This window comes from Baudoinia panamericana (assembly GCF_000338955.1).
Source record: "Baudoinia panamericana UAMH 10762 unplaced genomic scaffold BAUCOscaffold_2, whole genome shotgun sequence".
In the NCBI taxonomy this organism is placed as follows: domain Eukaryota; kingdom Fungi; phylum Ascomycota; class Dothideomycetes; order Mycosphaerellales; family Teratosphaeriaceae; genus Baudoinia; species Baudoinia panamericana.
This window is the reverse complement of record NW_006911258.1, coordinates 1,662,144-1,674,856: the sequence shown is the minus strand read 5'-3', so window position 1 is coordinate 1,674,856 and position 12,713 is coordinate 1,662,144. Positions and strand designations below refer to the sequence as shown.

Sequence of the window (12,713 nt, the reverse complement as noted above, 5' to 3'; positions counted from 1 at the left end):
TCATCACTCTTGCCTCGCGAGCATCAAGACTAAAAGCGCGCGTCATATCATCCCAAACACTCGCTACGTCGTACCAAAAAAACCACCATTCACGCGTGGGCCTCATGAAACTCGTCCCGTGCCTACCCCCCCCTCTCCCCAAATTCCCTCGCCCACTCCTCAAACTCCCTCAACCCCCCCTTACTAACACTCGGCCGAATATTCCCCAGACTACTCTCAAAATCACCCATCCCAATCGGGCGGATGTCATCGGGAGACATATGCAACAAGCGCTCCCCCAGACTCCTCAGCGGCCCCATCGCCGCATCCTTCGCCAAGGCGGTGATGTCACTGCCACTGAACCCGTCGGTCAGCTGCACGAGTCGCTTCAAATCGCGGTCGGAGAGGTTGTGTTTTTGCGCGGAGAGGAGGTTGCGGAGTTGCTTCTCCCGCACCCAGTCTTCCGGTAAGGGGATGTACTGACGGCGGACGAAGCGGCGACGGGCCGCTTCGTCTATGGCCCAGGGGAGGTTTGTCGCGGCGAGGACGAGGACTCGGGTGGCGTCGCCGGAGACTTTACTGGTGTCTTCGCGGCCGGCGGCGGCTTTTTGGAGATCGGACCATTGGATCAGGAATTCCGTCTTTATGCGACGGGTGGCTTCGTGTTCGGAGCTGCCTCCGCGAGAACCCAAGAGTGAGTCGATTTCGTCCACGAAGATGATGCTGGGGGCTAGTGCTTTGGCGAGGGTGAAGAGGGCGCGCACGAGTTTCTCGCTTTCGCCGAGGTATTTGCTCGTCAGGCTGCTGGCGGAGATGGCGAAGAAGACGCTTTTGCTTTCCGTCGCGACGGCGCGGGCGAGCATGGTTTTGCCTGTGCCGGGGGGGCCGAAGAGAAGCATGCCGCGTGCGGGTTCGCGGAGGCCCATGAAGAGATCGGGGCGGAGGAATGGGTAGACGACGGTTTCTTTGAGGGCGGATTTGGCGATTTCGAGGCCGGCTACGTCGTCCCAGTGGACCTCGTCGCCTTTGATTACAATTTCCGTGAGGATCTGTTTAGCGGCTGCTTCGTCGACGCCTTTGGGGAGGTGGGTTAGGATGTGCTGTATCCGTCGGTCCCATTCTTCGTCTGCATCGGCGGGCTCATTGCTGGAAGGTTCGGCGTCTTTGTCGGACTCGTCACTGCTTGGCGGCGTCATCTGCGGGTTCGATGTTCGCCAATTAATCAGCGTCTTCTGCGTAGAGTCGTGCCTACTGTCAGGCTTATGGCTGGCCTTGCCGTTGGTCGAGACGGCCACATCGTTCATCCGTTGACTGAGTTGAGCTTCGTTATTGTCCAACTTCTGCCGCTCGGCCATGGCGCTGACTACGCCTACTGCCCGGCCAACTGCTTTTCGCGGAATACCAGGCTGCGCCTGCGCCTGCGCCGTTCTCGCCGACGAAGTACGCGATGATCTGTCCGGCTTGGGCGTGCCATGACTCGGTCCGGGTTCTGCAGACTGCTCCGGCGCCGCGGGCGGCGCTCTGGGCCGTTTAGGAGGATGGTTGGGGTACTCCTTCATGTAGGAGATACTGCTGGTACCAAGCTCGCCAAGGGTTGGCGGCTTTGGTCTTGGCTTGTCGACTGCGGGTGGCGTAGGTTTGTGCTGTGGCGGTGGCGGCGGCGGCGGAGGTTTCACAGTCTCCAGTGACTCTTGGCTTCGCGAAAGAGGCTCGAATGGCGAGGAGCGGGCGCTTGGGTAATCAGGGTAAGGCGGCGGATGTAGAAAGTCGGACGGACTGGGTGGCCGGATGATCGACATTTCTGATCGCCTTCGATCCGTGTCCGAAGTAAGATGTGGCGGTTCCGAGGGCTTCTCGACCAGCGAGCGGGTGTAGGGGTCCCATGAAGTCGCATTATCCAATGGCCGCCGTTCCTGCGAGGGTGTCTGTGGCTTCTTTGTACCAGTCCATACTTGGGTTGCAGCTTTCGCGGCGGCGGGTGGCGGTCTTGATCGCATAGTCCTTGCCATCTAATCCACGATGGTCAGTATTACGCCAATACAGCAGCACTCTCTTGGCGCAAAAGTGGAAACTTACGTTACTGCCGGACGGAGGCCGATCCTTTGCGGTCGGCCTGAGTGTTCTGAGCATACCCGACTTCTTCTCCGGACTCGGTGTTCTCGCTCTGGGCTGTTGGTTATGTGGAGGTGTTAGGCTCGTTGTGGACTGCAAACTCATCGTACGCGGACTATCAAAATCCGAGCTCCGCTTGCTGGTGTACGTCGGTCTCGGGGGATGAGGTGGCGGTCGTCGTTCCGGAGTGGGGGATGGCCGTGGTAGATCAGTATAGCTGGTAGGAGCCACTGTATCTGCGCCGAGCCACTGATTGCCCGCTGTTGCGGTGCTGCCAAACTTGTCCGTGCCTGCACTGGTATGTTGTGGGGGTGGTGAAGCAACGGGAGTCGCAGTCGCAGCACTCCCATTCGCGTCCTGCTCGGCGTCCTGCCTGCTCTTCTTCAGCGCTTCCAGCAGGTCCACTCGCTCTTTGCACTGCAGTTCCATCTTCCTCAGCGAGTCCGCCAAGGCCCGCTCCGTTTCCGTCCTCGGCACATAGCTCGCCGGCATCTTATACGCGTTGTGGTAGTAGATGTGGTCGAGAGCGTTGCGCCATGATCGAAGAGCCTCTGCCTCATTGTTCTGCCCTTCGAAGTATATCGCCGTGGAGCAGATGAGATAGCATTCGTCGTACGTCTTCTGCATGGACGTCGCAGGCGGCGCTCTGAACATCGTGGACAGCCGGCATAGACCAACGTTATTGTTCAATCAATTCTTTATTCGGTGACAGTTACAATCTTCGCTAAGCCTTGTCGAAGTGTGTGTGTACATGTATTCAGGTGGGCCATCGCCATGACGTGTGGGGGCTTTTGGGCGCCACGCCCGCGGACCTGCTGCGCCACAGACACGCGACTCCTTCCAACCATGAAAGATCAATTCTCGAACTTCGTACCGCCCAACAGGGGAACGGATGGTTAAGCGATGCGACGATGTGTTATTACGAGATATAGCAAGCAACTCACCCCAATCAATTACTCCTGTGCCTTCAGCACATTCAGCCAATGTAGGGAACGCTTAAATGTCTCCCAGCTTCTGTCCAGCGGAGCGGAAGCGAAGGATGCTGAGGTATACGGCTGGGTGCGATCGGTGAGGCGACAGAAGAAAATAGCCTTCGCTGCCGTGGGTGATGGCTCGACCATCGAATCATTACAGGCTGTGCTCAAGCCAGAGCATACTGCGAAGTAAGTGACCTTTTCCCCGTTCGGACTCGAGATTCATCTCTTCGGCGCCACCAAATCTTTTCCTTCGTGTGTTGAGCTGTTGCTACTGTGTACCGTACAGAGTATCAATGGCTCCCCCTCTGGCACCTCAGTCCTGAGCCGGCAGCAATGTAAGACCACCCAGGCATGCTAGCACAATTCCTTGTTTGACGCTGTTCACACGCTTACATCGCCTAGCCTTTCCACCGGTACTGCTGTGAAATTGATTGGATCATGGCAACCCTCCGTAGGAAGCAAGCAGAGCCATGAGCTGCAAGTCCATAGCGTCTCCGTGTTGGGGGAGAACGACGCAGAACACAACCCAATACAACCAAAATACCAGACAGCAGAGTATCTCCGAACTATCCCTCATCTGCGACCGCGCATACCACTGAATGCGCTTCTACTGCGTATACGATCCCAGGTCATCGCAAGTCTGACCCGCTTCTTCGACGCCCAAGGTTTCGTCCAAACGCATCCACCCATTATCACCTCTTCCGACTGCGAGGGCGCCGGCGAAGTCTTCACAGTCTCATCACATGCTCACAAAGAAACGCACGCAGACGGCGAACATTTGCAGACGAATGATGATCACTTCTTTCGGATACCAAAGTATCTGACCGTCTCATCCCAACTACATTTGGAGGCGCTAGCACAGGCCGTTGACAAAGTCTGGACGCTCTCGCCGACTTTCAGGGCGGAGAAGAGTGATACGCCGCGCCATTTGAGCGAATTCTATATGCTTGAAGCGGAGGTTTGCTTTACTAATGATCTCGACGATGTCATGCAGATCGTGGAGCAGATGCTGTCGGCTGTCGCTTCAGATCTGCTGAGATCACGTCACGGCGCTGAATTGTTAGGTGTTCGAGGCTCAAGTATACAGTCTGTCGACGGAAACATTAACAAGGAAGTGACAGCAGCCACTCTTGAGCAGAGATGGAAAGGTATGGCGGCTAATGGCTGGCCACGCATAACCTACGCAGATGCCATCAGGCTTCTTCAGAATGCTGTGGCTGACAACAAAGCTACGTTCACCTACACACCCAACCACGAAGACGGCCTACTAGCAGAGCACGAGCGGTACGTCGCCGCCGAAGTCGGCGGCGGCAATACTCCGGTCTTCGTCACCCACTATCCGCGAGCTCAGAAACCGTTCTACATGTCGCCATCCCTCACAACCGAAAACGGCAACGCCACACAAGACACAGTAGCTTGCTTTGACTTGCTCATTCCGGATCTATGCGAGCTGGTTGGCGGCTCACTCCGCGAGTATCGTCTGAAGGAGCTTCAAGAAGCGATGGCCGCTAAAGGTGTCGCAGGCAGTAGTCTGGAATGGTACCAAGACCTGCGTAAGTATGGCAGTGTACCGCATGGTGGCTTTGGGTTGGGCTTTGACCGGTTATTGTGTTATTTGACGGGCACGAGCAATGTGCGGGATGTTGTGGCGTTTCCACGGTGGTATGGGCGGTGCGATTGCTGATGTACAGATACCACTTCTTCGCTTGTTGTACATCTGACAGTTGGAACTGGGCCAATCTAGAGATGGCGAGCGTGAAAGCAAGGCTGATGAGCCACATTCCAACGCCAACACTAAGCATAGCTGGCCGTGTCCCTCGCTGGGCACGCAGTTGAGCATTCGCAACACCATGCTTAAACATGGCGAACCTGAGATGCACACCTCGCACCCGATTAAAGGTTGTAGCCGCTCATCCGACGGCTGTTCGGATGAGACATGTATCGGCCAGTCAAACGCCACATCACCTTCCTGCTCGCGACGACCCTGTGCATCATCCTCTTCATCATAGCGCAGTCCCGCCGGACAACCCATAGCTATCGATCAAACAAGTCGTCCGTGAGCTATCCGACGCCGGCATACGACTGGAAGAACAGGATCGAGGACTTTCCCGTCAAGAACTTCACTACCCTCCCTCTACCACCACGCCGACGATTACCCCGAGTACAGCACCGTTTCGGCTGGTTTGCAGGAGCAGCCCAGAAGCACCGTCAAGACGTGGTCAAGGCAGCTTTCTACCGGTGCTGGCAGGCCTACCGCGAGCATGCGTGGATGGCAGATGAACTTGCGCCTGTATCAAACGGAAGTAAGGTGCACTTCGCGGGATGGTCTGCGACACTGGTCGATGCATTGGACACCCTTTGGATTATGGGGTTGAAGGCGGAATTCGAAGAGGCTGTCGAGGCGGTTATGACGATTGATTTCTCTCTTACTGCCGTCCCGGGGTCGATCAGCTTGTTCGAGACAACGATACGATATCTCGGAGGACTCTTGGCTGCGTACGATCTTAGTGGCGATCCGAGATTGCTAGTGAAGGCGGTTGAGCTGGGTCATACGTTGTATGGAGCGTTTGACACACCGAATAGGATGCCACTGACGAGCTGGGACGTGCGGAAGGCGGCCAGAGCCAATGCAACTGCGCAAGCTGCCGGTGCTGGAGCGATACTTGCAGATATCGGCTCGCTTACGCTGGAGTTCACGAGGTTGTCGCAGCTCACGGGTGACCCAAGGTGGTACGACGCTGTTGACAAAATCATGCAAGTCTTCGCCGCGCAGCAGAACATGACGAGGCTTCCTGGTATGTGGCCACCGATCGTCAACCCATCTATCCCAGACTTCCATTCCGGCGCTGAGTTACTGTCGGCGGGCTGTCAGACTCCATGTACGAGTACCTCCTCAAGACCGCCCTACTCCTCGGCGGCTCCGGGTTCTACGAAGACATGTACACCAAAGCCGCAGCAACAATTTCCTCCCACCTCCTCTTCCGCCCCATGACACCGGATAACGCCGACATCCTCCTCCCAGGCAAAGCCAGCGTACCCCTCATCGACAGCCTCAACCTCCCACCCATCCACACGCCCGCAGCAGAGCACCTCGGCTGCTTCCTGGGCGGCCTCTTCGCGCTCGGCGGCCGCACCCTCACCAACCCCTCCCACATCACCACCGGCCGTAAAATCACCGCCGGCTGCGTTTGGGCGTACACTCACAGTCCCCTCGGTGTAGGGCCAGAAGACTGGACCATGCTGCCCTGTCCCAACCTCACCACCGCCTGCACATGGAACGAAAGCGCATACCACTCCGCCATCCTCGCCCGAGCACCGACGCAGTCATTCGGCGACCAATCCCACCTCGACCACTCCCTCCGCGCCAACAGCATCATAGCCGCCGACCGCTTACCCACGGGTTTCACCTCCATCGCCAACCGCGTCTACATCCTCCGCCCCGAAGCCATCGAAAGCGTCTTCATCCTCTACCGCATCACCGGCGACCCTCAACTCCGCGAGGACGCGTGGGAGATGTTCCTGCACATACAAAATGCGACGATGACTGCGACGGCCCATAGTGCGATTGCTGATGTCACGGATGAGGTTTCTGGAGGGGAGAAGAAGGACGAGATGGAGAGTTTTTGGCTGGCGGAGACGTTGAAGTATTTTTACTTGATTTTTGGGCAGCCGGGGTTGGTGAGTTTGGATGAGTGGGTGTTTAATACGGAGGCGCATCCGCTGAGGAGGCCGAAGGGGAGGGGGTGGTGGTGGTAGTGGTAGTGAAAGCGACTGGACGTTAGGTGGTGTCTCGTAGGATCGTGATATCGGCAAGCCGTGTACACTTTCTGGGCCTCATATCCACGCGACAGGGCCAGGTGCATGAAGCTCGGAATGAGACGGTAGCGTGTCTTCCCTATCAGCAGCGTCGCGTGGGTCGACTCCTATGTGAACTACATCACAGGCATGTGGTGTAACGAGACAATCAGGAGGTACTGTACACAGTCGACACTGCAAGCTCTCACGAGCTCTACTTCGTACATTCGCGCATATATACAAAAGCACACTGCCTGATCCACAACGGTCGGTCGCGGACGGTAGCTCATGAATGCGCCGGTGACCTAGTCGTAGGTCAATCTGTACGCACAAAACAGTGTGGCAGCTCCTTTCCCCTGTTGCGCAGCGCTCGCCGCTACCCTTGTACAAGTCAGTAACCTTCCGCCGGCGCCTCGCTGCAAGCAGATAGACACAGCCCACTCAGCCAGAACTCGGCCATCTCTCCGTGGCCGCGGCGCGGAAGCTAGCCCGCGCGATCCTGTGCACTCTCGCGGCTCTGCCTTGCGCGAGAAAGCCCCTCGGCCGGCTTGCAGCCTGCTCTGTTCTCAGTGAGTACGTCAAGCTCAACTCTCCGCCTCCACCCGAATGAAATACGCCTTAGCCACCTCATAAGCGCTCCAACAGATCGCCGTACTCGGTGCCGCCGTGACAACCCGTGCCTTCATCCCCCTGAAGAACCCCTTGGCGCCCTCCCGTCTCCAAATAATGCCTGCCGCGTCGAACAATCCCCTCGCATGCCGTATCTCCGCATCACTACTCGCGCCCTTGGTCTGCAACAATGTCTTGACCACATCCAACGGCGTTGTAGCAGCCGCCGCGAACCCACCCGCCAGTCCTCCAGCCGTGCAATGCGTGAGTGGATCGTAGACGGCGACTTCGCTTCGTCCTGAGTTCTTCTGCAGGAGTTTGGTGAGGGACTCGTAGGCGGTGAATTGGAGCGCGGTGAAGGGGACGGTCATGGTGAGGGTGGTTGGGTAGGAGACGTAGAAGGCGCGCAGCCCTTCGTTGTGGAAGACGGTGCGGGCGCAGTGGACCAGACTGCGGTAGGGGGAGTTGTGGACCTGCATGCGCTGTTTGATGACGTCGAAGGGATTCATGAAGGCGTCGGAGGCGATGGTGGCGCAGGCGCCGCTTGTTGCTGTACACAATAGGTTATCAGTGACCAGAGATGTGTGTACGAATTGGTCTCGTGACCACTCACCTGCTGCTAGAGGGTGGTGACCCGAGGCGTTGCCGCCCATGGCTTGCTTCACCACTTCGTAAGTTGCAAAGTAGACTGCGTGCGCCGGGCCTGATCATCACCTGTCAGCTCCTCCGCACGTTTGCCACGATTAGCACTATGATGATCTTTCGCGCACCTGCTCCGAGCACGACGCTCGACAAGCCTCGCCATAACGACGCATAGCCTTCCACTCTCGATATCGTTGCGATGGCATTGCCGATGCCGCTGTATATGGCTGTGGGGGTTGGGTTGACGACCTGCATTCGAGTCTTCACCGCTCTGTCAGCTCCCTGTCACCGACCGACCACTCTCAGCAGGTCTATCATACCTTGAGCAGGTCTATTGGGTACATGACTGAGTGCTCCTGTGCCATGCGTCAGTCTCGCCGCCCCCGTCCTGGTTTCACCCCATAGTCACATACTGCAATGCCAGCGAATGCGCCGGCGGCCATATTCGCTGCCAGCGAGAAGTTCGGTGGTAAGGACTCATAACTGCACATATCACCCCATTAGCACTCTGGCCGTCCTTGTCGCCATCGCCGTCCGTGAGAAGGTGTATGTGCGTACTCGTAATCTTCCGGCGGATCTACTACAAGATGCTTTTCCTGCCCGGCCATCCGCCCCGGCTGGGCTACTATTGATGCTGACTCCACGGCAGCCGTCCTCCCTACCAAAGACATACACGCTGCGGTCGTGTTCGCCTCGAGCTGAGCGGGTGTCTTTGCCGGTAACGGGTGTTATACGGGTCTTTTCCCAATGGCGGTGATTTTTTATCTGATCGAGGATCTGATATGTGGCGATGCGTGAGAATGAGTGTGGCAGCCCGTCGCTTGCTCACGCCACCTGCAAAGTCACTTTCTTCTCGCTAACCTTCTCTATATACTGACACTCAATTCCGGCCTCGGCTGCGGTCTGGAAGAAAGTAAGTAAATGGCGTCGCTGCAGCAGCGGAGAGGGCGGATGTAAGGCGATCCCCGTATGCGGTCCGAGGTCTGTGCTGCAGGAGATGGCTGCGAAAGTGTATCAAGAAGGCTTTTCTTGGCTCGCGCTGCACCACGAAGATGTCATCTTGACCACCACTTTTCTTCCTTCTTCTCCTCGGAGACGCTAAACCTTCGTCGATATGTAGGTACCTTCTGACAACAGAACAGTGTCACGTTTGATATCAACAAGCCGGCGTTCATTGCGCGTTCATCTACGCCAAGTTGGTTCGTACGAGCAGCGCACAGAATGCAGGTACCGCCCGTCAAGCCTCGCGCGAAGTCTCGGCGGTGTTTGCGAGCCTCGCCGTCGGCCTGCCGCTTTCGCACGACGTGATGGTACTGTCGCACCGTGTGCCGTACGAATAGTATCTGACTACGGGATAATCCTCGCCCTCCTCATCTCCTCAAACACCATGAGGTACCCCTCCGCATGTGGCCGCTCCTCCGTAAACCCAATACTGCGACTCGCACTCGCATCGTAATCCCGCCTGAACGGAATCCCAATGACATCCTGCATAAACTTCCACGTCGTCCCCTCCAACGCCCCCTCCTTCAACCCATACTTCTGCACCCACTTCGCCCAGTTGCCGTGCTGCTCCTCCATCCACCTCTGCGCGCTGAAAGGCTCCCGGTCCCCAGACTGCGGCGCAACGCCTCGCAGACCAAAGTACGCGCACACCTGCGGCCAGACTTCCTTCCAATGCGTCGCGGGACCGTCGACAACGTTAAAAGTCTTCTCGCTCGTCATCTCCGGCTTCAAGCTGGCAAAGATGTGGAACCGCGCCAAGATGTCCTGACTCGTATCCGTATGCAACGCTTCCCACGCTTTCTCGTTACCCGGGAACACCACCTCCGACCCCTCGCCATTGACGTCCTTCCACAGACTGAGAAACAGACCCAGAGCTTGCGCGATGTTCATGGCGTTGTTCTGCGGCACGAAGCCGACGATAGCATCCGGGCGGATCTCGCAGAAGGTCCATGGCTTGCCCGCCGAGGCGCGCGTCATGATGTCGTATTGCTCGTAGTAGAAGATGTTGGAGGCGTACGGTTCGGGGATGCGCGGGAGGGATTCGGAGAGGGGTGGGTTGTAGGGCACCTTGTCCGAGAATTCGACGCCGTATGCCTGTCATCTCTTCGTGGTCAGCGCAGCACGGTACAAGCGACGACGGTGTTGTGAATCTCACCTTCCCACCCGTCTGCAGTGTGAAAAACTGCATCAGCGGACAAACAATCTCACACGTGCCGACCGCATTCGTCAACAGCTCGGCATTGGTCCACTTGAGCTCTTCGTAGCTACTCCCATGGCCCGAGTACGCGGCGAAGTAGACGTGCGTCGTATGTTCGACGCCGGGAATATGCTGCATCTGCAGCAGGGTTTTGTTGCGGTCCAGCAGGTCGAGGTCGCTGTACAGCTCCAAGCGCTCATCTTCGGGGAGGAGGGAGATCTCTTTCTTGAGCGGGCGATGCGTGAGGCCGATGATGCGGGAGAAGGTTGTCGGGGTAGGGTAACGGGTGAGCTCTTTCATCAAGGCATAGCCGCTCTGTGGTCGTATGATGAGCTTGCAGTGTCACTAGAAGATTCTTGCGTGTCGCGACTTACGATACCAGAAGCGCCGAAGACGATCGCTTGCGAGACTCGCTGCTGGTTCGCCGGCGGCGCTTCAGAGTTGCCTTGCTGGAGTGCGTCCGCCATGTTGTCTAGCTTAAGAATGTTCGCGTGGATGCCAAAGGAGTTATCAAAGCAGAAAGAGGTCGACAATGATTGAGAGATTGACACTTACAGCCCCTACCTCATCTGTACAGCTCCATCGATTAGTAGATTACCATCGGGGCATTGTGCTCCATTCAGGCTATGTCATCGCAAAAGGCAGATACATTCACCTCATGCAGGGCGGATTTGGCGGGGTTGTCACCCCTCGATCCGGATGCGCGGAGCCGATGATGGAAGAAGTCACGCAGAGAGACGACTTTTCCCCAAATAGGGCTAGCTCGCTCCAGGCATGGCTAGCCGAGGCTTAGAACACGAGAACAGCAGTTAGCCGCCATGATGTTCTCGGGATCGGTACTAGGCAGTAGATATTTGTGATACATTCCGAAGCTCTTGCTAACATGTCTTTTGCGTGACAGTCTCTGAGCATCGCAAGTCTTACTGCCAAACGACATGGATCAACGGCGTACTATACCCAGCTGAACCAGCGTCAACTTTGGTGTAAGTCAGGTAGATGTCGTTCCCACTGCCATGATTCTTGCTGAGCCCGGGATGTGCTTGCTGGCTGTATGCGGGACAGAAAGAAGCGTTTCCTGCGACGCCGGTATAGAACGTCGACTGCGCATGAAGATAGGACCGTTAGCGACAACTCGTAAGACCAACCATCTGATACGCACCGGATTCGTCCAGTCACCGTACGGTGTAGGCGACGTAGCAATCTGGAAAGCAGCATTGCAACCAATTGCTGGCGCACCGATCCAGACGTAAGAAGAGAAGTACTCGCTGTAGTAGAAGGTGCCCTGGCCGCCGGTACCAGCGTTCTTTATTGCGGCATTAGCATCATTAAGGCCCGGCTTTGTGGTAGTCCAGGCTGTACCATTCCAAAACTTATAGGCAGTAGGATCCTCGATCTTGCCCACCGCCACCTTGGCAAGAGCGGGACCGCCGGTATTGTTCATTGCGCCATACAGGTAGGCGGTGCTGGAATTGATGACGAAGCCGTAATCTCCGAACGCGATGCTGCCAGCGGGCCAGAACTGCTCGTTTACGAGCGTTACGGGCGGCAGCTGGTTCACGGGTTGGGTGGGCACGAAGTCAGAGCGGTAGAGGCTCGTCGGCGGGTTCGGATTCAGCTCGGTTAAGCCGCTAAGATGGACGTTTTTGATCCATGTATACAACGACATGCTACCGTCTGTGCCGACGTCGACTGGAAGAGGTCTAGTATCCGGCCAGAGAGCATAGCGAGTTCCGTTGTTGCAGTTGCCGGCGGGCGCTGTGCCTGCAAATTGATGGGTGGGAGGGTCAGCTACGTCTCGGACTGTTGTATGAGCGTCTACAAAGCCTTGTTCTTACATTCATCCGCTTGTACAGGGAAGTAGGCATTATTGACGTTGTTGGTGCCATACATCGGCAGGACGCCGTTAACTACCGCAGGCGTGCCGTCCGAGCTGGCATTCGTCCAAGACGCAGTGGAGCTCAAGAAGGCCGTCTTGCTTTGGCTGTCACGGCATGTCCACAGCTCCCGCTTGCGTACGCGTGTCGAGGTGCAGGAGTCGCGATTCCATGTTGGGTCTAAAGCGACTCCAAGAAGTTGCGGCGTTCCAGACACGACTGGCGTCACTGCTCGCTTAGCGTGCTTGATGTTGCTGAGAAAAGAAAGGGGCGAAGCGGAGGTAGTGAGAAAGACCGTAGCCAAGCAAAGAGAGGTCAAAGAGAGCATCTTCTTGTTCTCTTGGAAGATCTGGGGACACGCGACTACTGAGCAGGTCGTTGATCTTTAGGCGGTTTCGCATTGATAAAGTATTCGCCATAACTCAAGCCGAGGTGTTGCAAACGCAAATTTGGCGGGTTGGAACACCGCCGCAGAGAGCATCCCGCGTGCGCAGCTGCGCAGTGCTGAGTGGCATATCTGAACTT

The 12,713-nt window shown here is 56.8% G+C and overlaps 6 protein-coding genes across 6 annotated transcripts; 2 read left to right on the top strand and 4 right to left on the bottom strand.

The window, feature by feature from the left end:
• Positions 1–122: 122 nt before the first annotated feature.
• BAUCODRAFT_102599 (uncharacterized protein) lies at positions 123–2,828 on the bottom strand (the record flags this gene model as incomplete). Its single annotated transcript, XM_007674501.1, has 3 exons — positions 2,056–2,828; positions 1,669–1,988; positions 123–1,338 (listed from the first exon to the last, which is right to left on the bottom strand). The coding sequence occupies exons 1-3, from the start codon at positions 2,743–2,745 to the stop codon at positions 123–125; spliced, it is 2,226 nt and encodes a 741-aa protein (XP_007672691.1). The 5' UTR covers positions 2,746–2,828.
• A 133-nt stretch (positions 2,829–2,961) lies between these two features.
• On the top strand, positions 2,962–4,752 carry BAUCODRAFT_102597 (uncharacterized protein; the record flags this gene model as incomplete). The annotated part of the gene is made up of 2 exons (XM_007674500.1): positions 2,962–3,254; positions 3,471–4,752. Exons 1-2 carry the CDS (start codon positions 2,995–2,997, stop codon positions 4,750–4,752), a joined length of 1,542 nt encoding a protein of 513 aa, XP_007672690.1. The 5' UTR covers positions 2,962–2,994.
• Positions 4,753–5,004: 252 nt separating this feature from the next.
• Positions 5,005–6,824, top strand: BAUCODRAFT_145496 (glycoside hydrolase family 47 protein; the record flags this gene model as incomplete). The annotated part of the gene is made up of 2 exons (XM_007674499.1): positions 5,005–5,863; positions 5,941–6,824. 2 exons carry the CDS (start codon positions 5,005–5,007, stop codon positions 6,822–6,824), a joined length of 1,743 nt encoding a protein of 580 aa, XP_007672689.1.
• A 623-nt stretch (positions 6,825–7,447) lies between these two features.
• On the bottom strand, positions 7,448–8,722 carry BAUCODRAFT_145495 (uncharacterized protein; the record flags this gene model as incomplete). Its single annotated transcript, XM_007674498.1, has 6 exons — positions 7,448–8,022; positions 8,086–8,175; positions 8,243–8,375; positions 8,435–8,470; positions 8,528–8,597; positions 8,673–8,722. 6 exons carry the CDS (start codon positions 8,720–8,722, stop codon positions 7,448–7,450), a joined length of 954 nt encoding a protein of 317 aa, XP_007672688.1.
• Positions 8,723–9,381: 659 nt separating this feature from the next.
• BAUCODRAFT_367934 (uncharacterized protein) lies at positions 9,382–11,204 on the bottom strand. The gene is made up of 4 exons (XM_007674497.1): positions 10,870–11,204; positions 10,689–10,786; positions 10,273–10,629; positions 9,382–10,211 (listed from the first exon to the last, which is right to left on the bottom strand). Exons 2-4 carry the CDS (start codon positions 10,779–10,781, stop codon positions 9,462–9,464), a joined length of 1,200 nt encoding a protein of 399 aa, XP_007672687.1. The 5' UTR covers positions 10,782–10,786; positions 10,870–11,204; the 3' UTR covers positions 9,382–9,461.
• A 30-nt stretch (positions 11,205–11,234) lies between these two features.
• On the bottom strand, positions 11,235–12,516 carry BAUCODRAFT_145493 (uncharacterized protein; the record flags this gene model as incomplete). Its single annotated transcript, XM_007674496.1, has 3 exons — positions 11,235–11,414; positions 11,474–12,075; positions 12,150–12,516. 3 exons carry the CDS (start codon positions 12,514–12,516, stop codon positions 11,235–11,237), a joined length of 1,149 nt encoding a protein of 382 aa, XP_007672686.1.
• Between the last annotated feature and the right edge of the window lie 197 nt (positions 12,517–12,713).